Here is a 26,520-nt window from a genome sequence, read left to right as displayed (position 1 = left end):
AGAATTTCCCTTCTTCTTGTACGTAGACGTGGCAAAGCAAGTGCAGCTGTCACCGGAGTGCTGTTGCCCTCTAGAGGTCTTGCTCCGAGCCAAACCGCGACTTAAGAGCAGAAATATTGACTTTAATGGGGTGGTCACGTCAATATAAGGTGGTCATCAAAAAGAAACCGCGTTTCCAATCTGCAAGCGTATGAAACCAAATGAAATCCTAATTCTGTTACTTTTGGTGGTTCACATACAATTTTCCAGTTGGTCACCGCAGGTCAGGTCTAGTCTGCAGACAAGTCAGTGTATTGTAGTGCTGGGGAACGCGAGGCTTTGTCAAAGCAGAGGTTTCCAAACAGACACTTCTCTACAGTGACACCTACTGGACACTTTTGCTGTTGTCGCCGTGATCCTCAGCAACACAGACAGGTATTGCATATTTCTAAACAAAGTTAAATATTATACCAGACTGTCAGTAATTGTAATCAACTAGTATATTGATGCATGCTCAATCATCCAGATAAGAAAGTTCCAAAACGCTGATAATGTTCATCTGGACGTAGCGTGGGAAAAACGTGTCGTCACTCATCCAACTGTCAGCTGACTGCAGGTTTCCCCAAATATTATAATCAGTAGTAATGTCTGAATAGTGAGCCGTGAGCTCAGTTTCATGATGATTAATATGCAAATTGTTGTGAGTACTATTCACAGACAGTAGTGAAAGGCGCAAAGCACAATAAAATAACTTTAAACAACATATATTGATAAAGGCTGTTATGTTTATTGTGATAACCTCATAGATTTTGTTGATTTGAATGTTGATTGCTTTGTACATAGGTTAAGTGTGGGCCTTATTAATGGTTATGGAAATCTGTCTTCTACGGTGAAAGTCTGAATAATTGTAGCTACATGTGGCCCACGTATGGCCCACTTTGATCATGCATGGGGCGAATCAGTTTGAAGACCTAAGTAACCATTTAATCCCTGCAATATTGTAATGGAAGATGGAAGTGAAATGCCCATTGTCTGTCTCAGTTTTTCTACATGATAAAGAAATGCTGCTGTAGTAAAGAAAGAAGTAAGAAATTAATGTGTAAATTACAGGAAGAGTTCTGGTAATTGTCCCGATTTTTTTTTTTTTTTGCTAGTTTTTTAGTGTGAAGTCACTCTAAAAGACACACACACATGCATTTCTATAGTTTGTAGTCTGGAAATTAATTGTTTATATATTACTTATTTACTTAAGTGTAGTTTGAATTGCTGTTCATAAAGTTTTCAGAAGAAAAGCTGCAAAACTTTGGTGGGCCAATTCTGGCCCCCGTGCCTTATTTTTGACAACCCTAGAATAGGGTAAAAAAATTAAAAAATTTAAAAAAATTATTTATTTTTCCAGTTAATCAGACATTTTTGGTTGGAGTCGGCTTATTTATTTATTTCTAATTAATTAAATTATGAATTTTTAAAAACAAATTTCCTCCCCTCTTCTAATTTTTTAGAAGTGTAATGCTGGCATGTATTTAAAAATCAGCTATTAAGTGTTATTTTTATACTGTTTCTGTTCTACCGTTTTCAAATAAATATAGACTTTGATTAATTTGCAAGTTTTTATTGTTAAATGGAAACACACCAAAATGAAAGCTGCGTGCTAGCACGTAGACTCTATAGTGTTTGATTTCAAATCCAAATACAATAAAATTTAAAGCTAAATGGCACGCAAATAAGTTTCACTCTGTCACATTTATAAGCACTAAATAAACCTTGTTTAGTCAATATCAGACCTGACAGTAATACTGGTCCTATGGCACGCTCTAAATGTGCAGCAACTATGTAAATTTCACAAATGGTAATTAACCTATATGTAAAAGCTACCCAAAATGACAAGGTCACATATGTGGTGAGCTAATGCATTTCACAGTATCAGAACAGTAACTGAAAGCCACAGGAAAAAAACGTGACACAGAACATGAGAGACACATCTGGCCCTTCAGATGATTCATTTGCTGTTACTAAAGCCTCATCAGAAATGATTTCAGGAGAAGAGTGGCCGTTTAGAAGCCATTCTTATAAAAGAGAAAGGTTTGTCTTGTCTTGACTTATAATCTTGGTAGAATTCTAAAAACTATGTATTAAGATGTTTCAATAGATTGCTGCACCTCTTTAGCATTTTTCTAAAAACATATAAAGAAGTGAGAGGTGGCCCATGATTTTTGGAGAGAGTAATATCCAAGAAAAAACAAAACTGGAGCTATATTTGTCTTCTTCCCAACCGACACCACTATAACCAAAAACAAGAAGCATTTTATTCTTTAGAGACATCCTACACCCTCTGAATGGCATTATTTTGGAGAAAGAGTCATACTGAAGCGGTGACAGTGAACCTGAACACACCTCAAATCTTTGTTGACCAAGCAGTGGTGTCTGTCACCACTGCTTGTCCTTCTTCTGCAGTCATCTGACCTCAGCCCAGTTGAACATATATGGGACACTTGGTTAAATTGTATTTACATAGCACCAAATCACAACAACAGTAGCCTCAAGGTGCTTTATATTGTAGGGTCAGAGAAAACCTCAACAATCATATGACCCCTTATGAGCAAGCATTTTGGTAATGGTGGGAAGGAAAAACTCCCTTAGAACAGGAAGAAACCTCACGAGGAACCAAGCTTGGGGAGGGGCTGTGGAAGTGAGCCACAGATTAATAATAACAAACAACTGAGGAAACATCTGTGATATTACAAGATGCTTTTTAGGGCTTAGCCTCACCATACTCAGTTACTTTGTTCATATGCACCAGTGGGGTACATGTAAATGCTCCTTTCATTAAAGGTAAAATATTCTGCATATTTTATATAGGTTCAACATTTCACTCAAAATTTCTCTTAATTTCACAATAAATGAAATCTAGAATCACATTCACCTGTTGTAACAAAGTTTCGAGTCAGTGTAGTGCATTTTCATTTCCCCACAGTCAGTACTCCTTATTTCTATTTAGACACATTTTGTAACACATTTCGACATTTTTGGTGCAATGATTGGCTGTCGTTAGAGTTTTTATAGCCACATTAAATATAAAGGAATTGTAATAAATTTGACACATTTTTTACGAAATCAAAGCGCTGGTCAGGTACATTAACATTAAACAAGTAAAGGATTTTTGTTTTCTGTTGCCATTTGTTATGATGTGTGTTTGTTATCTGCCAAATAAGGAGCACGGCTTCTTCACGGAAAGACGAGTGGGTGGTTGGTACATTGCTTAAATGGGCAATCGTCGGTAAATTCATCTTTTTACTTTATGTGAAGTGTGACTTTTTACTTGGAGCCTGTTGGTTCAGCATCGACTGCACAATGACGTCATTGCGTCAGCGCCCGTGAGTGTGTGCGTCGGGACGGGGGCACGGAACTGCTGTAGGGTCGACGAGTAGTCGAAGATGAAAGAGAAGGATGGAAATGAAACAGCGGTTTTTTAAATCGAGACACTGACTTGTCTGCAACAATAATATTCGTAGTGTCAATACGGAGCGAATGTTGCATGAGGACTCGCAGAAGAAGGGCTTCAATCGTGGTAAGGTAGTGAATGTAAGGAGAGTTGAGGAGGGCTGTAGCTTCTGGGGCTTTTTTGGAGAGGGAAAACAACATGGCTGCGGTGGAGCTCGAATGGATCCCAGAAACGTTGTACAACACTGCTATCTCGGCTGTGGTGGACAACTACAGCCGGTCAAGAAGGGACATACGGTCCCTCCCAGAAAATATACAGTTCGACGTCTATTATAAGGTAGGATTTAGCAGTAAGGAGACTCTCAATGATGTGACAGCTAACATCCTGTGCGAGTTTCTGTGGTCGGCTGCTAACACTGCTTGCTAACGTTAGCGAAATGTCGGTAACGTTAGACTAGCTATCGAAAATTCCTCCTTAGGAATCTGATTTGGCTAACGAACAAGTTATCCAGCTTCAACCGTTCTCGACATTACAGAAAGCTAGTGTGACAGTGTGTGTGTTGAAGCGGATTATTAAACTGCATCGAGACTGTCGCTAATTACCCAAGTGTCCATTTAAATGAACTGGTTCCGTGATGTGTGGTGTTTTTTGTGTTGTCATGTCCAGGTCTGACCCACTTTGGCTAAAGTGACGTTAGCCGTTCTCACATATAAAGCGCATCGCTTACAACATACGTGTGCTTTTACAAACAATCACCATCAGCTTTCCATAAAGACGGACTGTAACCTTGACAGAGATTCTTTCTTTCTTTCCTTCTGATACGTAGAGTTGTTAAGTGTCACACCGAGGTCAGGCGTCACAGACACAGGAAGGATTTTAAAAACATGAAGGTCGCGAATACAGCATGTTTCACTGTTACTCGATCTTCACCCACCAGATAATTCCAGATGCCCATAAAATGTACACTAGGATCTGATATTTGTTTAATCTACGGGTGCATCTTTAGATCCTTTACTGATGTATACCTGTAACTCTAATACTTTGACGGAAAAAACCTTTAGTCCACCCAGTCATGGTATGCTAACTATTTAGTAATGATAAAAGTAACACCATATGTTAAAACCAATAGCGTGAGAAGTGTAAAAATCCCTTGAGTGTTCTCTTTGTGGTTAATATTGTAGCCACAAATATGTGCAAATGTGTTTGGAGATTTTGTTTGTAGTTGCATGTCATTTGGATCGAGGTTGTAAATATAAAAAATGTAGTGTAACACCAATCTATCAAACTGAGAGGCCTGTCTAAATAACTGATTGTGACTGCAATAACAACAACTTGTCATCATTTCCAGCTGTTGAAGAAAAGATTTCAGACTTCTCAGCCATTTCTCTCCCCAGCTGCATATTTACAGATTTATTTGCACATTAGTAAATCTAGGTACACTTAAGAATGCAATTATAGCCAAAAACCATTTGCAGATTTCTGTAAACATCACAGTAGGCCTGTAGGCAACTGAAGAAAATCATAGTCGACTGAAAAAAGTTTTCAGCCAATCGATTGGATGCAGCGATTGAGGGAAATCTGCGCATCATTTTTAGATTAACTAAATAGGCCATAGTGCACTCAGTGTATTCAAGCCTCTCAGCTTTATTAGCCCAAGTAAACAAAGTGAACCTAGTTTGTTTTATAAGTATGACAGACACCAGGTTAGTGTGCTGCTGTCCATATTCATATCATTTCTGATATTGGAACAAAGTCGTCAGTGTAAGAAGTATTGTAGAAAAATAGCTACAGGCAAAAATGCCCTTATCTTGGATCGATCTTGATTTTCCTGAGAGACGAGGTTTCACATCCAGCTTGGCATGGTTGTAGTTCATTTTACTGGCAGGTGCTGCAGCCATTGAAGCTGTCACTGGTCGGCCTGTCTTAAATACATATACATATATATATTGACCAAAAATGCTTAAATGTACCAGGTTCTAATATGATCACACTCAAAACTTCAAACATTAGACAAATATAAGCTAATGGGAACATTTTGTGGCAAATTAGCAATCAGAATATGCTGTTGTTAACCTGCAAACTGCAGTGTGCCCCCCCCCCCCCCCCCCTCCCCCAAAGGAAAAAAAAATAGAGCTTCACGTGCATTAAGACAGGGGCCAATGGAGCTAAGAGCTGGGGCAATTTGGTAACTTTGATTCATGTAGTCCTTCTGTTTATGTGCGCCTCTCTCTGAGTCTTAAGACACGGATGGAAAAATAATTAGTTTTACTCCACGTGTCTTAAGGCTAAGTTGGGAAGAAATTGGGCACTGTGGGTTTCTGTGTGTTCTCATGATTTATAGAGCAGTCACTGGAAATTCAAAACACTGCCTCCTGACCAATCAGTGTTTAGGAAAATGGTGTCTCTCCCAGGAAGATCCCTTTGGATAGTGAGAGGGTCTGAAGTTTTTTAGTAGTGTCAGTTTGTTTTTCCCTGATGAGCAGTAGTAAGGGGAAATATTCCTTATGAATAAATATTCATATTCTGTGTTCCTTGATTATTATTATTATTATTAGGTTTTATTTTCTCATTGGTTGCAGATAATTTTAACATGAAATTATTCTCTAAAAAAAGGCTCCTCTTTGTACTTGTTGAACTTATTATATTCAATTTGCAAGCAGTGGTTTGAATTCCATTTTATTTATTTATTCTGAGCTTTTTTTCTCACACCAACAACACGACAGCAGCTGGAAAACAAACTAAAATGGTGCTTTTGCAGTGTTGCTGACCAAAGTGCTTAAACGTTCAGATAAAGAAATGATATGCTGAGTGTGTTAAACTTACTTTGTGCTGCAGGTTCCAGATAGAGTCAAGGTGACATAAAACCTTCATCAGACACTGTCAGTGGTCCAATAGTAAGATGTTATGGTATAAAAGTTTATTATAAATTTTCTCTTTTCCAACAGTTAGAATTAAACCTTTAAGCTGTCAGACAGCTCGTCTTTACACTTATGGAAAAGGGGAAAAGAGAACATTTTCAATTGTGTTTGTATTGATTCATTAACATTTAAAAATACATGTTTATTGTCCTAGTGGGCACAAACCAAAGTCATTTTAGAAGCAACATTAAACACAGAAGCGATCTGAAACGCCACTGGGCAGTTACTTTAAAACCCGTACAGACTTGAATGGGGAGAGAATTATAAGTTTAGGATAGGCTTTTATTGTCATTGTACATGTACAACAAAGGTTTGGGTGTTCTGCACCATCTGTGCATTTCAGTGGTCACTGTGACATAAACCCAGTAAAAACTATCTTTGTTTTTCCCTGAAAGTTTTTCTTCTGCTACAAATGCACATGATTCTGTTACTTTCTTACGCTTTCGTTAACATTTTCTCCTTTTATATAATGACTCTGGTGCAAATCCAGTAAAAGCGTGAATAAATATTTTCTGTAAATAAACCAAAAGGCGTTTTTCCTTAGAGCTCAGATGCCCCAGTTCCCAGGAGAAACACACTGACATGAAGTCTGGGGCATGGACTCGATGTGCTCAGTGCCTCCTAACATGATTAGGAAAGCACAAAAACACAAGTGCTGGTTTACCCATTTTGCTGATGTGTTTTTGATATGATATACTGGAGTTTTGCTCAGTGTGCTCAAAGTCTGCTTTGGACTAATTCATGTGAAAATGCTGTCACGAGTTTAAGCCATTACAATAAATTGAAGGTACAGCTGTAACAAACGTGTCAGTTTTCATCAAACACAAGCTAGCATCTAAAAGCTGAGTGCTGTGGTTCTGTTCTGTGTGCACTGTGGAGGTTCCTGTCAGTTTCAGCAGTTTGCTGAAACATAGCACATGGTGAATTCACCAGCACTGACACTAGAGCTGGGCGATAGAACGATAACGATATATATTGTGAAATAACTTTTTCTCGATAGAAAAATGAAACTATTGCGATAGACTTCATCTCTCTCTCTTCCTCTCTTATAAAAAAATGAATAGCCAATACAAATGTAAGTAGCGCAGAGCCGAACCAATCACAGCCACAGTGTCACGTTACGTAACTTGTTAGGCACAGCTCAAGTGCCAAGCCACACATGTGTATTTGTTTGGGAAGCAGCCAGCCGCCATGTCGGCCGGGTAATGGAGGAAATGAGTGTGCCGACTAGAGAAAAATCAACCGAGAGCTTGGGTGACCAGGTTACCGAAGAGAAAACAGATGACGGTTCCAATGCCGGAGAGATTGTCGAAAGGAAAGGCCAGAGAAGTTCCGTAGTGTGGAGGTATTTCGGCTATTTGAAGTCTGACAAAAAACAGAGTAACGTGCACTGTAAATTGTCCCGAAAGCATGTTCCCACAAAGTCTGGAAATACAACAAACCTTTTTTATCACCTGAAGCAGTGCCACCCACTAGAGCACGCTCAACCAGGGGAATCCCTGCGAAGCAGCAACAGTCAATTGAGTCGGCTTTCTCCAGCGTCTTACCATATGACAAAAAAGCTAAGAGACATAGCAACATAACGAATGCCGTAGCTTACTGTCTTGCTGAAGACGTGCTACCAATAAACACGGTCGAAAAAGAAGGATTCAAGCCGCTAAAAGTTAGTCAATTTTGTCTCTTCCTCTGTAAAACAAACTAAGATTTATTTTTAGAATTAATATTTTGTTTCTAAGTGGAATTGACAATTTAGTCTGTTTTGTTCTATTTTGAAACTTAAATGCTTTAGCGGCTACTTTTTGTGTAGTTTGTAATATTTGCCTTTATTTTGCCTAAACTGAAGCCTCATTTTAAGTACATCTGCCCTGTTGAACTTATTATTGGAAATAAATATTTAAATCTAAACAAGCTGCTGATTATTTCACATTTTACTTGTGAGCAACGGCACATTTAAATCTTACATATATAGTTATTTGGCTTATATCGTGGTATATATCGTTATCGCCTGAAATGAAAAAAACATATCGTGATATGAAAAAATCTTATATCGCCCAGCTCTAACTGACACTGATCTAAATGTCATTAGTAATACTGGAGAAATTCAAATATTAACCTTCTGATGTTAGGTGACGGGTCTTTTTACCAGTGTGCCAAATCATCCTGAGGGCAACATGAACATCTGTGGAGTTCATGCTAGAATTTTAAGCACCGTTCTAGACAATTGTCACTGTGTTTTTACACACACTATGAAATGGTGACACATAAATGGCACACACACCTAATATCATGAAGTTGTCTTGTCCACACTGCACACGTTTTCCTGTTTCTGGTTCCCACTGCCCTCCACAGCTAGGTGACTACTTGCGAGTAGAGCGTTTGACTTAAATTACAAGCACTGAAAGGTTAAAGCTGCACAACCAAAATAACGCCCCAGTACAGCAGTGGCTGCAGTACAAGTTTTCATTAGGTGAGATTTTATGCAAGAACCTTGGAGAGAGACGTCTGTGATTAATAGTTTAAGGATTATATGGATTATACTGTCTGTGTCCACAAGTGTACGAGGGTCTATTTAATCTGAGTGGTGTTGATTTTCTTATCAGAAGTGATTGTGATGCTCTGCATGGACATTCCAGGCAGACTGCAAGCAGAGTTGGAGGGTGGGGTCCACAGCAGCCCACGTGCATGTCCATAAACAAGCATAATCCTGGCTCAGTATAACAGCTTCCAGCTGAGTGCACTTTGATGACAGGCCAGACATCGGCAATTTTTTTTTTTTTGTTTAAACTCCTGTTCAGCAGACAACATTGGTTGCATCACTTAAAGCTTCACTCCTGTAGTTACAGGTTAGACTGTCATTTACCTGCAGCTGAAACATTGGTTCCCCTGCACATTAAGAAATTTGACTTGTTACCTGTAGAGATGACATCTGTTGTACTGTTACTGAATCTCATTTCTCACTGTGTCTCACTGTGCTGTGCTCTCAGCTCTACCAGCAGGGTCGACTCTGCCAGCTGGGGGGAGAGTTCTGTGAGCTGGAGGTGTTTGCTAAAGTGCTGCGGGCTTCAGACAAAAGGTAAGAACATAATGAGGCCAAACTGTGCCCATCACTCTCCTAAAGTAGTTTTCACACATCCACTGCAGTCCTGAGCAGGTTCAGCAGAGTCTGAGATTAACCGTAAACTGCAAGTTGATTACCTTTGAGATCAGTTAACTCCGGGTACGTTCACCTTGAGTTTAGTGTGTGCGAGTAGGGAAAGAAAGCCACCTTCAATGGAGCTTTGATAGCACAATTCACCATGGCAACACATTAAATGAAAAGCAGAACTTCCATCTTAATCCAGTAAAACGAGAAATATTAATATTCCTAACCTTTGGATACCCTTTGGCTACTAAACATAGAGGAAGTATACACGTATATGTCACTGTACACTGGGGATGTTAAACGTTAAATTTAGGAGGGTAGAAAAGAGTCATTTTAATCAGCTCTGGCCACGTTGTCATCAGTAAAGATGGTATTTGGAGTTTGGGGAATGCCGGTTTTTTCATCAATCACCAAACTTGCATTTTCATTTGTTCATACTGGAATCCTCTTTTTTTTCCCCAACAGTGGATGGAACCAGTTTTTACACTGGAACCAAGCATATGTTTAGTCAGGTGCCCTTAATGATGTTAAACATGTTTTTAGGTAACCAGAGAAATCAGTTTTTAGCTCTTGTTCATGTCCACTTGAAGTTTGAAACTCTTTTGTCCACTCTGTTAAATGTAGTGTCAGGCAGACTGATAGGTGTGAAACACTAATGATGCTGGAACAGAGAGGAAGGAAGCAATGTCCATACACCAAAACTCTAATATTGTGATTGCTTCCATCATATAATTTCTAACTAGAGAATTTAATTATTGTTTGTAGATCGTTGAAAACACATTTGACACCTTTCATCGTAGACATTGTTTCATGTGAATCTTCTTTAGACTGAGGAATGCCCATATATGGAAATGAGATCCCTTCTGTATGACGAGGACATCAACTGCGTACACTGACCTGTTGTTCATTTCTTGACGGTCCCTTGTGTGTTATTCTTACTGCTAGTTAACTGTGCCAGGTGTTCTGTACAGTAGGGATGGTGCCATGCTGTCTACGACCGTGTCTGATAAGAATCTGTTCACGCCAAAAGCTGCTTCTGGACTGGATTTTTTTTATTTTTTGTGTTTCCTGCAATTTGACTGTTGACCTGATGTCTCCCTTTGACCTCATCACTGCAGACACCTCCTGCACCACTGTTTCCAGGCCCTGATGGACCACGGTGTGAAAGTGGCCTCAGTTCTGGCAAACTCCTTCAGCCGCCGCTGCTCCTACATCGCCGAGTCTGACGCCCACGTCAAAGAGAAGGCCATCCAGTTTGGCTTTGTGCTGGGTAAATGTCAGGGCTGGGCAGTGGAGGCTTCAGATAAGCACTGTGTGGGATAGAAGTGCAGAGCTGTCCTTATGTTAGGTGGTTGATAACGTACAATATAAACAACATATAATGTGAGCCATATTAGGGCTGTCGATATGACCAAAATCTCATATCCCGACATAAAACATCTATCGTCCGATAACGATATAAATCACAAAAATGTAACATTTTCTGTAAAGTCTGTGAATCTCGGGCAGCTCGACTTGCGGGAAGTGTTTCCTGCTGCGCGTCATGTAGCTGGAGTCGAGTGTTTTAACCGATGCATTAAATGATACATTTTTAGACATAAGTTGTAACAGCCGCCGTTTTCTTTGTATTTCTTACACGGCGTGCTGCGGGGAAAAGCCTGTTCTAACGTTTGAGTCTAAGCTTTATTTTTTAGCACCTGGCGGCTCTTTTTTTACTTCTCATCCGTAAATAATCTGCTCTTTCACGTGATTCAGTTTATTTTGAAAAGTCTCAACTGGATCTTGAGCTTTATTGTGAAAGGTTTATGTGGAACATAAACAAGCGGACACGCGATGCTGTTACCGTCGTTGTTGCTAACGACAACGCATAAAAACAGGCGCTTGTCCGTCTGTAGTGTGGTTATATTAAATATAAGAGAAAGAGAGAACTTTAAGAAATGAAGATAGCCACTACAGTGACATCAAAATAATGAAAAAATATTGCCGTAAACAGTTTATTTTGCGACACCACGAAACAAACGATAGCGTTTTTATATCGTCATCCGATATATATCGTTATATCGAACAGCCCAAGGCCATATGTATTATGATAATACGTTATTATAATAATTGTCATGTCATTGAGAGAATTTAATATTTGATCTCCTGCAACCCAGCCAGAGTACTAGCTCCCACATATCTCTGAAACATTAGTCAGTGAATTCCAGATACTCCCCATCTTAACTCATCATGTGTATAAAGCACACCTGTCTACAGAATCAGTTTCTTTCCAGTTTCTCCACCAAAGAACAAAATGACATGACATCAACCCAAAACATACCAACAAGGCAACAAAGGAGCAGATAAAGAAGAAGCTTGGCATTCCTATATGAAATTTGTGGAGTGAGCCGAAGCCTCAAGTTGCCAAGCAACAGCCATGTTTTAGAGTTTCTGTAAAGAGCATTGGGCCAAAATCCCTACAAGAAACATCTTACTGCTGTGCTTCCCAACAAGGGTTTCTCCACCAAAATGCTAAATATTTATTTCACTTAGAAACTGATTTGCATGTCATTAACTTTTACATCATGTGTTTTTCTGGATTTTGGGTTGATATTCTCTGTGCCTTAAAACTTAGAGACTGCTCATTTCTTTCTGAGTGACCAAACCTTCAGTCAAAGTTTGGTTTTAAGACCCTTGTGCTATGACCAGCAGACACCATAGTGGAGATCGTGTTAGGCAGATGACTGTCATGTTTCTGTTTGTAGGTGGCTTCTTGTCTGATGCGGGCTGGTATGGAGATGCAGAGAAAGTGTTTCTGTCGTGCCTGCAGCTGTGCACGCTCCACAGTGAGGTCCTCCACTGCTACCGGGCTGTGGAATGCTGTGTCAGGTCAGTGTCAAAGAGCTGCTTTTATTCACCAAGGAACTCTGTGTCCTATAGTTACAATACCATAATTGTTAGATGTGCCAGATATGATGTTACACAACAAGTGTTTTCTCCCAGAACACTTAGGCGTCTGACAGCACAGCTTGAAATGTTAGTTGGGAATAAAAGCCACAGAGTGATGAAGAGCTGTTCTACAGTCGGTCTTTATGTTTTTTATTATTTGATTCTTATCAGATGAAAACAGATAAAACACAGAAACTGTATCTCATCACAGACGGTTAAGCTTTCCTTCTGAGTGGAAGTAGCAGCTATCTGTCATGGAGTAACAACACTAACTGTTATAAACTAAAAAAAGCAACATTGTTAGAAGTACCATGGGCACATATTTAAGGCCTTGTATATAAATGAATCCTATCAAATGGTATTGATGAATAAACTGAACACTGTAGAGCTAAGAAAAAGCTGTTTTATATGAGCTCTGCTGTCTCTGTAGTGTGTAACCGAGTGCGTGCGCAGTGCCTTTGTTTACATGCGCACATGGCGGCGACGCAGAATGAGAAGAGCGAAAGTGGATCGTTAAATGAAACGATGAACCAGAACTGGTTTTTAAAAATTCTGCAACTTCAGTGGTGGAACTGGTTCAGCTTTCGTCCGTCAGATACACAACAAAGCACTATTTTTGGTAGCGCATGCTAGCGGGCCGTCGTTATTACCGTGTTGTTTGGAAAACACGGCGCACTTAAAATCAATCCTTTGATTTTTCTGAAAATCGACAGAGCCCCTTATAATCCCGTGTGCCTTATGTATGAACTCTGGTTGTGTTTACTGACCTCGAGACGATTTTATGTGCACGGCGCTCGAAAACCTGTCAAATGTTTCAGTGCGACTTTGCTAAGCCACGAATCCGCACCGCTTGATGGATTGTCGGAGCATTACGGCTATCGTAGGCGGAGCCTCGCGGAGTGATACGTACTGCGCTTCAACATAATGTTACCGTATTATGTGTGTATTAGTGATGTGCGATACCACTGATTTCCTTTCCGATCCGATACCAAGTAATATTCAGGGTGGTATCGACGATACTGATCCGATACCGATACTTTATACAAAAACGTATTTTATTTATTGTTTCTCAAATTATAGCATCATAATGATTACAGGACATCAGATTACTTGTTCTTATCACTTAATAATGCAGAGTTCATCATAGAGAAATAAAAAAAACTGAAGTTGTGGCTATTTGAACACGTTGCCTGCCTGCAGCACTAAAGGACTCCGTGAGACACGTTTGTCTCGCCCTAGCAGCACCTGTCCCTCTCCTCCTCTTCAGTTCGTCTCAACATACGTGCCTCATATTCTGTGATATGATTTACTCTGAGGTGTTTGACAGGGTTAGTGATGTTACCACAACCATACATGCCAACCCTCCTGATTTTTCTGGGAGAATCCCGGAGCCACCATTCTCCCGAATTTCCACCTGGACAACAAAATTGAAAAACCATATGGCAGAATTCATAGCGCGGCCCAGCCAATTCCAGTTTCCAACAATGGCGGCAGCTACTTAGTTTTAATATTACTCTTATTTCTCTTTCTGGGTCGCAAAAAAAAATCCAAAAAACTTTTAACATGTTTTCAGGTGAGAATGTAGCTGTGTAAACTTCAAATATCTGAGCCGACACATCGTTTTCAAACCCCCGCGGTCTTTCGCTACTCGGGTTAAACATGATATATAAGTCACTTTGATAACTTAAAAATGTTATTGTTTGGCTTTTTCAGTGTTTTATTTGTACGTGAGTAAATCAGTTTGGCTGATATTAAAGTTATTAGATTAGATTAAATTAAATTTAACTTTAATAATCCATCGAGTGGGTTCCTCCGGGGTTTTCACACAGCTGAATAAACATCAAACAGAAAACTAATTAAAGAAAGTGTGAGACGGTCGAGAGTTTACGCCAGCGCTCTGTTATATTTTAGATAGCAAGGAGCAGACGGCAGAGTTTCACTCCACCTCCAGCTCATGACGTATACCCGGCTTTCTTTAGACCGCGAAGGCCGGGTCCTCAGGTGGAAGCAGCCTGGAGGTAAAATACGTCCGCACAGTTACGCTCAGCCATTGTTGTGAGTGCGCGCGCCAAGGGGCTACGAGACATTTATACAGCCGTATTTCGCACATGACTATGAAAGGCGGAAGAGGAAGTAGTTCCTTTGAATGTAGACAATCCGAATGTTATAGTTTCTTTCCACTGTGTTCCTGTTAATGATAAACTACAAATTAACCCTAAATTTTTGGTCATATCGCCCTGCTCTAGGGAGATTTTTGTTGGACCATCCCACAAAACGTCTCACCAGTACCTGTACTCTGACTCCTGCCCACCCAACCACTGCAGTGTCGTTAGAGAGCATCTGCATGTGGCTCGATTCCCTGTTACACTGGAAATCTATAGTGTAGAAAATCAACAGGACTGTCCCGTGTGGTGCCCCAGTAGTACTAACACCACATTAAAGATGGGGTTCACCATCCGTACAAACTGAGGAATCCAGGAGACGGTAGCAGTGGTGACAGCCATCCTGAGCCACTTCTCTCATACATGCACACACACATATGTTGCAAATTGCGGAAAACTGAATCCAGTTATTTTCAGTGAAACCAGTGCAGCAGTTTCCTTCCACAGCTTTTGTTGTTTTTAAATGGACAGTTATGCAGTAATACAGCAGATAAGACTGAGACTGAAGCGTCCCTGTCTTCTCTCTTCAGGCTGCTTCATGTCCGTAATGGCAACTGCAAGTACCACCTTGGGGAGGAGACCTTCAAGCTTGCTCAGTCTTACATGGACAAACTAGCCAAACATGGCCACCAGGCCAACAAGGCAGCGCTGTACGGCGAGCTCTGTGCCTTGCTCTTTGCCAAAAGCCACTATGACGAGGTGTGTAGCTTTGACCACTGATGGTGCTTTACAGTTTTGATACTGAGACAACTGAAAGTCCTTTCTGTCTGCAATGACCTTGTCTCTCAGGCGTACAGGTGGTGTATAGAGGCTATGAAGGAAATTACTCCAGGGCTGCCTGTCAAAGTAGTGGTTGATGTCCTTCGCCAGGCCTCCAAGGTAACACTCACACATGTATCTATCGCTCAGATCAGTCTTCGTCTGAATTTTCACACTAGTATTCCAGACACACGTGTAAACTGTCTCTTCCCTGCAGGCCTGCGTGGTGAAAAGAGAGTTCAGAAAAGCAGAGCAGCTGATCAAACATGCAGTGTTTCTAGCAAGGTAACCCGCTGGGTGTAATGAAGACTCACCAGGGTACTTTCTAACGTCGCCGTTTCTGACTGAAAATATTGTCTTACAGAGAACATTTTGGACACAAGCATCCCAAGTACTCCGACACGCTGCTAGATTATGGATTTTACTTATTAAATGTGGACAACATATGCCAATCGGTTGCTATTTACCAGGTACGTAGAGCGATGCGCTACAGGAGTATGCTCTTGTTTTCAGGGATGTTATTTAATTCAATCTTGTCTGATGTACAAATCCCAGACAGCTCTGGATATCCGACAATCGGTCTTTGGGGGGAAGAACATCCATGTTGCCACAGCCCATGAAGACCTAGCCTACTCCTCATACGTGCACCAGTACAGCTCTGGGAAATTTGACAACGCTCTGTGAGTGCATCTTCTAAACTCGGCTAATTACATTCCTCATGAGCTGCCTTGTAAATGTAGTCCAACACCAGAAGTCAGACTCTGGTGTTTGGGTAATGTGTATGCAGCTGCACATATCAAAGTTTAACTGTACACACGGGCAGACGTAAAGATGACTGGAGATGCCTGTTGTTGTGTAATTAATCATGTGATGCTCCTCGTGTATACAAAGGCTGTGATTCAGCATTGCCTAATGGTGAGACCTTTGATCCACTTTTGGACCGTATGAGCTGCAAAACAACTTTGTTCAATGGAAACAATATTCTTGGAAGTGTTTGTCTCCAATATGTAGAGTTACAGCCAAGTCTGAGTTACAGCCAAGTCTGAGTTACAGCGCTGTGTTTGTCCCTCAGATTCCATGCAGAACGTGCCATAGACATCATAACTCACATTCTGCCTGAGGACCATCTTCTGCTGGCCTCCTCTAAGAGAGTCAAAGGTAAGGCAGGCAAAGTGGACAGTAGTATTATGCTCGTGTGTGTGACTGGCTGCTTGTAATAAAGTACCTTGAAAGAACAATTTAAAACTTGTTCTTTGCTAAGTTGTCTATTTGTAGGTCAAACTTTTGTGGTTTGACAGATTTAAAAAACATTCAACAAGTGAGTGAAAAAGCAGCCGATGTCCAAATTAGAGATGGCACGATACCACTTTTTTATGTCCGATACCGATATCATACATTTGGATATCTGCCGATACCGATATGAATCCGATATAGTGTTTTTTTTTAATCAATAAAACGTTTTTTTAATATCTTGCTGCATTTTGTATAAGTTCATACTCAAGTTTAAATAAACAACAACACTAAAGCTTTTCTGTTAAACCTGTATGTAAAAAAACATACTGCACCCAAAATATTTCATAGTTCAGCAAAACTGATCAATCTAATAAAGTTAAACCTGCTCCATCCTCCCTATTCTGCTATTTTAAAGAGTACTTAGCAGAAATCTTAAGCAACCTAACTAATAGGGTTGCAAACTCCCAGCAAAAAAAAAACAAAAATAGGGAACCACCCCCCACCTCATGATGCTTAATCAATGTAATCAACTTTAATTTGATGCAGTGTGAAAAAAAAATGCACAGAAATAAATTATTTTTCAAGAATAATTAAATAGATTCAACATCTTTCTTCAACAGAACTGCAGACTGCACAGATGGTTCCCAAAGGAAAAAGTACTATAGCTTACTAGGGTATATTAGACTTAACAGTTATTATACACAGTAATGGACTTCTATACATTTTACATCAGATTAAAACTTTAGGTGTAAGAGTCAGATAATTATTTATTAAAAGCTCGACATTTTAAATGAGAATAAGAAAGAAAAGTATGTCTTTGTGCCCCCTTTTCCCTGTTCATGCCCTATCGGCCCCCCTTGGCTAAACTTTGCTAGATCCGCCCCTGCACAGTTACGTCAGCTGTAGAAAAAGATCCTGGTGTAGAAATAATATTAAATAAATTCTAACAACAGCTGATCAAGCTTAAACGTGCTGCTGTTGTTCAGCCGCTGGTTTCCTCTTTCTGGTGCAAAGTGGGACAAAAAAAGAGAAGAGAGACGGACTCACGACAGAAAAGCCGATCAGCTGATCATTGATCAGTTTCATGATTGAAGCAGCAGCAAGACGAGGCAGTCGCTCCAGGTATTGGTTGTTAAGCTTAACGCGGGAATGCTTTACAAACATTCAGAGATGAACTTACACACTTGCTTTACTTCTCTCTGGGAAAACTTCCTCAGAGATGAAATGCTGGTTTGGTAGCGACGCTACAAATACACACAGCGGCTCTATCACGTGACACATACTGCTCCGACGTTCTACGGTGATGAGCCGAGTTACGCCGTGTCGCAAGTTTTGTGAGGTGCTTTTTTGATATTTAATGGATCGGATTACATTTTTTATTTCTCTCCGATATCCGATCCAGTAATTTACGTCAGTATCGGACCGATACGTAATATCGGATCGGTCCATCTCTAGTCCAAACAGAAACAGTTTGAAAGAGCTTCAGGACGCCTGGAGAATTATTGATTAAGACCAGTTTACAGTGAGAGTCTGAATCCTTTGAAACATAAGAAATTAGGAATAGCTCAAGACTTTTGCACAGTGCTGTATCTGTTTGAAGCTGTACATTATGTCTTAGACTCTATCCGCATTTGCTTGTTTTTCCCCAACAGCCCTGATTCTGGAAGAAATTGCCATCGACTGTCACAACAAAGAGACAGAAGAGCGCCTCCTGCAGGAGGCTCACGACCTGCACCTCTCCTCACTGCAGCTGGCCAAGAAGGCTTTCGGAGAGTTCAACGTACAGACAGCCAAACACTATGGCAACCTCGGACGACTCTACCAGTCCATGAGGAAGTTTAAGGTGAGGAGGACATGTGTGGTTTGTAATATTTTACACAATAATTAAAATTAAGGGGCAATAAACCATCCCAGCGTGTGCAGGTTGTGCTGCCTTGTGATAAAAATAATCTCAGTGTAAGAAAAGGCAGAGAACAGTTTTCCATATTCACCTCGTCTTGATTAAGAGATGATTGTTTGTGTGAGAGTGAGTCACATTGTGCTCAAACCACTGTTTGTGGGAGACTGAATGGTTTTTGCTATTTAAAGCCAGAAATGATGAGATGTGAAATATTGTCATTGCAGTTGGTGGGGATACCACAAATATCAGAGTGGTGCACATTTCTAAAGAGTGGGCACCAGTCTTAGGCTACGTTCACACTGCAGGCGAAAGCACATCAAATCTGATTTTTTTTGACCCTCTGCGACTCATACCCGATCATGGCGTGACAGTGTGAACGGCACAAATCCAATATTTTCAAATCCGATCTGGGTCACTTTCGTATGTGGTGATGAATCCGATACATATCTGATGTTTCAGAAAGTGACTGCTGTTTGACGGTCATGTCGCATTAAATCCGTCTTTTTTTTTTTTTTATTACTTAGTTTTTAATAAAGGTTTTACATATTTTTACAACAGAAAAGGAAAACAACAAACAACCAAAAACAACAATAACAAAACAAGCAGTCGACTGGAAAGCACAGCTTTTTCCCACAAAGCAATTCTGGCAGTGAGAACATGGCTTTATATTCATGAATTGACAGCACATCTACAGATGTAAGAGCAGCTTAGGAGAGGCATGCAGAAGTTTATATAGATGTGAGTAGGCACAAACAGGAGAAAGAAAAAATAAATTAAATTAAAAAAACAAAACAAAAAACAAAACAACATTCTAATTTCGGATATATTGCAACCACTTGTCCCATCTTGTGGTATAAATATTAGCTTGCAGCCTTAACAAAAAGGTAAGTTTTTCCATTTTATGAATCTCCTCAACAACGCTCAACCAGTCGTCCAGAACAGGGGGGTCAGTACAGAGCCACTTACGAGTAATTGCTTTTTTTGCAGCAGCAGTAAGAATCTTCAGGAGATATTTGTCATTGCTTGTTAATTCTTCGGGTAGGTCTCCTAAATAAAATGTTATGACAGGCCGTTGTTTTGATTTAAAGCCTATAGTCTGTTCTATCTTTGATATAACATCTTCCCAAAATTTAGAAAGTTTTCGACATGACCAGAATATGTGGGTATGGTTTGCAACAGTTTCCCCACAGCTCCTCCAGCATGAAGAATTTCCTCGTGTTTGTTGTTTTGGTGTTATAAAAAATCGTACCAGGTTTTTCCAACTAAATTCTCGCCAGTATGCAGAGGATGAGGTTGAAATGGCAGTCTCACACATATTGTCCCATTGCTCAGAAGTTATAACTGAGGACAACTCTCTCTCCCATCTTCCCTTTATATAATCTGTTGAAGTTCCCCTACTTTTCAATATGCCCTGGTAGAGTTTAGAGATAACTGACTTGCATCCCTTATAGTATGTTTGTGAAATCAGATTAATTATTTCATTGGATTGTGTATTAATTTCTTTAGTCACTTTTGAGGACAAATACTGCCGTAATTGTAGGTATCTGAAAAAATCACTTTTTCCTAGCCCATATTTTTCTTGTAATGTTTGAAAACTTTGCAGGCCATTCTTATCCAGTATTTTACAGTATACATTAATGCCTTTATGTGACCAGTTCTTAAATTGTAAATCCAATTGGTTTGGTTTAAACTCAGAGTCATAAGCCACCCACTTAAGTACTTGAATGTGGTTCCTTAGATTTAGTTCTTTCACTAACTCAAACCAGATAAGCAATGTAAAAGATGCGAAAGGGTTCAGTTCTTTCTGGTAGGCTGTTGCCAGCTTCTGATCTCCTATCAAGGCTTGTATTGGAATGACCCCACACATATTCTCAATGTCTTTCCATCGGGCCCCATAAGTGTCATCACACCATTGTATAATTATTTTGAGTTGAGCAGCAAGGTAGTAATCTCTGAGACTTGGGAGGGAGAAGCCGCCTTTCTCTTTATGGATTAATAATGTGCTATATTTAATTCTAGGTTTCCGCCCCCTCCAAATAAATCGAGATATTTGTTTGTCCCAGTCATCGAACTGAGATTTGGGGATTTTGATAGGTAGAGACATAAACAGATACAGTAGTCTGGGTAGGACTGACATTTTAATGACCTCCATCCTCGCGCTAAAATCAAAAACAAGTGTTGACCATTGGGTGAGGTCCTCTTTAATCTTTTGGCTCATGGGCTCAAAGTTTTTTTTATACAAGTCATCTAACGATTTAGTCAGCCATACTCCTAAATATCTAATTGCTTTCAGAGACCAATCAACAGAAAAAAAATTTTTAACCTCACTCGACGGGCTATAGTTAAAACTTAAAATTTGTGTTTTACCTATGTTGAGTTTGTAACCAGAATACATCCCAAACCTTCCCAGCAAATCTAAAAGGGTCCGGATAGACTGGTCTGGATTTGACAAGTACAAAAGGACATCATCAGCATATAATGCTATTTTGTGTTCTCTTGAATTAACTACGACCCCATGAATACTATTATTTTCTCTTATTGCCTGTGCTAAAGGTTCAATGTAAAGAGCGAAAAGAGTCGGAGACAAGGGACAACCTTGACGAGTAGATCTTTCCAACTTTATACGGTCCGTGACTCGTCCATTTATCTTGATTCTCGCGGTAGGCATCGAATATAATGTCTTAATACTGTTAATGGAGTTTTCAGCAAAACCAAATCTTTCTAGGACCAAGAACAAATGCGTCCAGCTAACGCTATCAAAGGCCTTTTCGGCATCCAGACTAATTAGTACCGCTTTATGATTATTTTCTCTTACATTATTGATTATGTGGAGAGAGCGTCTTATGTTGTCTTGGGTTTGCCGGCCCCCAACAAATCCAGTTTGATCTTCATCAATCAAATCTGGAATGAACAAGTTTAGCTAAATCCGTCTTTTACGTCACTGACACAAGACAGACGCCAATTATCAGCGCCGGAGCGCCCGATAAGACATCGTGAACGCTTCCTGGCCATCCGGTGAAACTGTTGGGAAGACAACGTTGGAGAAACGTGAACATTTTATTTGTTCTGTATAATCTGCAGATTCTGACAGAAATCTGCAACTATCCTTTGAAGCAGCGCTCCTCTAAAACAGCAATAAGGATCATTATTAGGTTATTTACATTATTATGTCAATAACAAAATAACTTAGAGCAAAAATTGGGAAACGTGAAGTCCGAAGTCTTTATAGTAAGGGCCATCAGTCAAACATACTGTTGCTCTGGGTCTAAACAGAGCGCGTTGTGTGTGACGTCTTCTTGTGCTTCTATGCCCCATCTTTGTTTACTATTTCCCACAGAGGCTTCTAGACTTCTGATTGGCCAACATTTCTGCACGGTTAGGAATATAGCGCCACCTGCTGCTTTGGCATGTTCCTAGCAGCGTTTTCCTTCATTTCTGCCTTTACGTGTGGACGGGATTATTTTTTAAAACGAAAACGGAAAATCTCAGTTTTCAAAAATACCCGTGTACGTGTGGACGTAGCCCTAGTCTGCAGCTGAAATGACTTTGGGTAAGTATCTAATATCCTGCTGTTAATGAGAGACTGACTTGGGACTACACGTTATTCCTTTTAGTCCATTGGAAATGGACTGGAAAACAATTTAAGTGTGAAAGGCCATAACTTGCTTTCACAGAGTGTAATGTAACAACTTTACTTTGACCCAGTTACAACACTTACAGGCACTGAACCAGTGGAAACGTAGCTGGATGTTTGATTTATGGGGAAAGCCATGGAAACCAAATAAATATTGCCTTTGAGTTTGTCTTTGTTTGTGATTCTTTGTCTTTGTCTTGCACATGTATTTGTGTAACCAGGAGGCAGAGGAGATGCACATCAAAGCCATCCAGATTAAGGAGCAGCTACTGGGCCACGAGGACTACGAGGTGGCTCTGTCTGTGGGTCACCTGGCCTCCCTCTACAACTACGACATGAACCAGTACGAAGATGCAGAGAGGCTCTATCTGCGCTCCATCGCTATCGGTCAGTAAGAGCAGAACAACTTCACGTCCATGTTTTTTAGTGTCACAGTAAATGAGGCCCAAGGCCTGATGTTGCTTCATCACAGAACATGTTGTACTGAGATGCGTCATACTCAACCTACTTCTCAGTTAATTGCCAAGTTTTGCTGTTATTGTTATGTAATCATTTATGTAGAGCTGACTTTACTTCGCTACAATGGAAGAGTGTAAAATATTATCACAAACGGGGCTCGAGTCAGAGAGACTGAATGAAACACGGTCTGATGTTTCTGTCTCCACAGGTAAAAAGCTGTTTGGCGAGGGTTACAGTGGGCTGGAGTACGACTACCGAGGCCTGATCAAACTCTACAACTCAGTGGGAAACTACGAGAAGGTGTTTGAATACCACAACGTACTGTCCAACTGGAACCGGTTGAGGGACCGGCAGTTTGCAGTGGCAGATGCCCTGGAGGACGTCAACACTACACCCCAGCAGACCCAGGAGGTGGTACAAGCTTTCCTATTGGCCCAGAGCCTAGGCCCCACCCGCCCCTGTCTCGGCTGATTGGTTGACCGAATGAGAAGGAGAAGAGAGGAGGGGAAAGAGACAAGTGGGTGGGTTTTAGCCTGGTGTGGACATGATTTGAGCCCAAAATGTGATGCTTCAGTTTCACAGATTAGTATCACAGCAAATTCAAACATCACTGGCAGCTTGGTTGACTTTATATGCTGCCAGTACACACACAGACATAAAAAACAAATAGAGAAGACACTTATCAAACCTCATCAACACACTCTCACCATCAAGATGCAGTCGCTGCGTTTCTCCAACAGTAAGAGGACACATGCCTGAGACCGGGGACTCGAAAAGAAACGTCAGACGTCCTATAAGGATGACGCGCGACCTCCTCGCCTCTCATCTTACTCGCCTTTTTCTTCCTGGACAGCAGTTTTGCTTTTGTACCGTACCAGTGTAGCTCAGATCTGCGGGAGCGTCGTCACAGAACAGAAGCCGCGTTCTCGAGAGCTGCACGACAGCATCTGTGGAACACCTGCACATCCATCAGCACCATCACTTGGCCGATCACAGCTGGAAATAGTTGGATATTTTTGACACTTGTACAGTTAAAGAAAATACAGATTGTACACTTGAGTTTTATTTGAAGGCTTTTTGTTGTTGTATTTTTTTTTTTCTTTGCGATTAACTGAACGCGAACCCTCAAAGTTGCGTGGAGGAGAACGTGATAACACCAGGTGTGGTTTTTACACACAACAGCTTTTCACAGGTCTTTTTTTCCAGCTTAGTACTGACATAGCATCATTAAAATGCCAATAATTTATATGCAAACATATATGTTCATGTAGCCCTTTGTTTATGTTTTCTTACTGAATGAGAAATGGCTCAACACTATGATAACAAGGGACACGGATGGGAGGGCAAAGAGGAAGCTGCTACATGTGCAAAGGCTCCGAAGCCTCGCTTTGTTCATCTTGAGGCCGTATGTGTGAGTGAGTGAGTGGAACACACAACTCTCGGTGCCCGAGTGCTCCACCGATGACTACCAGCCTTACACCAGCTTGCAGTTATCTGTCTGTAGACGGACCCATATTTTGAAGTGCTAAATAAACTATTATATCCTTAACGGCGCTACAGTGGGGACCAATATTGTGTGCTTGTGTGCGTGTTTGCATAGCAGCCTGATTCTTGTGCATGTGGCCTCTCTGCTTCACACCCTCCTGTCAGAAAATTAAAGAAAAGTTCCTGATATGTTTTTCTGTTACTGGCCCATCGTTCAGAGTCTCACTGTCCAGAATCTCATCTGTTGCTTTATTTAAAAGCTCAGCTGTCATTCTTAGGCTGCTTTTCAGCTTTACTCGACACCTCAGCTCCAGAGCAGGGGTGGGGGAACTCCAGGCCTCAAGGGCTGGCGTCCTGCAGGTTTTAGATGTGCTTGATCCAACACAGCTGGTTTAAATGGCTCAATTAAAAAGGTTTCCAGAGGCCTGACAATGAACTAATCATTTGATTCAGGTGTGTTGACCCAGGCTCATATCTAAAGCCTGCAGGACACCAGCTCTACAGCTGCCACGTTGGTATTTTAAAGCTAACTTAGGCTCTCTAGTGGACAAAGTATGCAACGGTCATTACATACTTCGTGTCGAAAGGGCTTTAAAGGAACATATTCTTATTTTCAGACTGTAATATTGTATCTTTTCATTATTCTCAGTTCTAAATAATCCTTATTGACTTTATCCTGAGCCTCGGGGCAGCCGCTCAAGTCAGTGTCCATCTGAAAACAGCTCTTTTAGTGCCTCTGTCTCTCTTAAAGCCAACTCTCTTCTGCCTGTCACACACAAATACTTTGAACAGCAGGTGTGTAGCCAGAGCTGTGTGCGTGACACAACCGTGTTAATGGGTTTGGCTCACTGACATGAGAAAACAAAACATCTGAACACCTAGTTGGTCCATTTTAAACCTGTTTGGATTTTGTTCTGTATATTTGGAGTAAGCTACAGTGCTGCCACAAAGTGTTTGCCTCCTGAGTTCTTCATTTCATGCATATTTGTCACACTGCAGATTAAGATCATCAGACAACATTTAAAATGAGATAACATATGTTTTTAATTGATTTGTGATTTTTGTTAAGGGGAAAAAGAACCTACCTGGCCCTGTTTGAAAAGGAAAAACAAAAACAGCATTTCATAAAAAGAACATCACAGTAAGAGCATGTGGAGGGAGTGGGAGTGGGCTGCTTGGATGATTAAGGATCTGGATGGAAAAAGGAATTCTGCTCTCAACCCAAAATCCTGAAGGAAAACTTTTGTGATGTACAGCTCGAGCGTGCTCGGGTTACGCAGCAGAACAACACAATCCCAAATATACCAGCAAGTCCATGACCTTAAACACCAGCGCTCCTCCATACTCGACCAGTTTTTAGATTTTAGGCCAGGTAGGTTTGGATAACTTTTGACCCTTAATCAGAATTTAAAAACGACATTTTGAGCTTGTCTGTGTAATATTAACAGTTGTACGATGACCTGAAAGTGAGACAAAAATGCAAAAAAACAATGTATATATGAAGAACGGGGCAAGCACGTGTTCACAGCGCTGTTTCTGTACCTGTGATCCTGTAAAGCCTTCCACTGCAGATGCTTTCAGTCTAATATTTAGTCCACAGTTTGGGAATCGCCAGCTTCTCTGGATGGGATTTTATCGTTAGTGCAATTCTAACATTACACATGGACCCTTGTTTCAGTAAAGCAGTCTCAATATAAGAGGTGAAGGAGAAATGAGCGCTTAAAGAGATGCTGCGTAACAGTGGCGTGGAGAAAGGCGTGGACGCATCCTGTAGCAGATGAAGGATGAGATTTTGCACAGTGGAGGCTGAACACAGGCTGATGGTGTGCAACGTTACTGAGAATGTGATGCCATGGATGAATAGTCCGCTGTTAATTTACTATTTAGTTTGTTTTGAAAAGAATGAATGAAGAAAACGAGCTTTGCCTTGCTGTTGCTTCAGTGCTGTCAATGTCTCCCTCTGTAACATGTGAGTGGCTGTAGCTGAGGAGGAGGTCCAGCTCTCAGCTAAACGCTCAGCGCTTTGGCTTAAATAGACCCCCCACCCCTCCACCTCTGAGTAGATTTCTTATCTACAGACTTTACTTGTAAACAGGTGCATACAAAGAAAAGAATCATGAATATTTCTTTGTCTTAAAAAGTGAATCATGGAGAAACTTTTTGATTTGACACTGTGTGCTGTGAGGGCTACGTCTGCATCTTCTCCAGAGGATTACAAAAAAGTTTCTAATCCAGCTTCGGCTGAGGTGCAAGTTCCTTTTTCCTGCTTGGCCGAGACGATCTACTGATGTCTGAAAGGGAATAGTGTAGTTCGAGTGGTGGTGTCGGGGGTGGGGGGCACAGGACAAAGTTCAAAATGAAGCTGTGATGTCTCCAACAGCCCGCTTCTCTCTGCAGAGTTCAAAGGAGACGTGTGGGGTGTGTTCACTGTTGTCCTGTTACTGCTTCACTGTTAGCTTCAAAAACATTAAAACATCGT

At 40.7% G+C, this 26,520-nt stretch overlaps 1 protein-coding gene across 1 annotated transcript; it reads left to right on the top strand.

The window, feature by feature from the left end:
- The first annotated feature begins 3,373 nt into the window (after positions 1–3,373).
- On the top strand, positions 3,374–26,520 carry appbp2 (amyloid beta precursor protein binding protein 2). The gene is made up of 13 exons (XM_087841458.1): positions 3,374–3,757; positions 9,324–9,412; positions 10,600–10,751; positions 12,226–12,349; positions 15,102–15,270; positions 15,361–15,450; positions 15,548–15,615; positions 15,695–15,800; positions 15,886–16,010; positions 16,403–16,488; positions 18,216–18,406; positions 22,319–22,484; positions 22,765–26,520. The coding sequence occupies exons 1-13, from the start codon at positions 3,620–3,622 to the stop codon at positions 23,025–23,027; spliced, it is 1,767 nt and encodes a 588-aa protein (XP_087697584.1). The 5' UTR covers positions 3,374–3,619; the 3' UTR covers positions 23,028–26,520.

Source organism: Neolamprologus brichardi, chromosome 1 (assembly GCF_056152115.1).
Source record: "Neolamprologus brichardi isolate AB-2024 chromosome 1, ASM5615211v1, whole genome shotgun sequence".
In the NCBI taxonomy this organism is placed as follows: Eukaryota; Metazoa; Chordata; class Actinopteri; order Cichliformes; family Cichlidae; genus Neolamprologus; species Neolamprologus brichardi.
This window is presented reverse-complemented; position numbering and strand designations above follow the sequence as displayed.

Excerpts from the sequence above, each read along its gene's own strand:
- appbp2 (XM_087841458.1), top strand. The coding sequence starts at position 3,620 with ATGGCTGCGGTGGAGCTCGAATGGATCCCAGAAACGTTGTACAACACT. Across the intron at positions 3,758-9,323 it reads AGTTCGACGTCTATTATAAG|CTCTACCAGCAGGGTCGACT; the intron begins GTAGGATTTAGC and ends CTGTGCTCTCAG. Across the intron at positions 18,407-22,318 it reads AGTCCATGAGGAAGTTTAAG|GAGGCAGAGGAGATGCACAT; the intron begins GTGAGGAGGACA and ends TTGTGTAACCAG.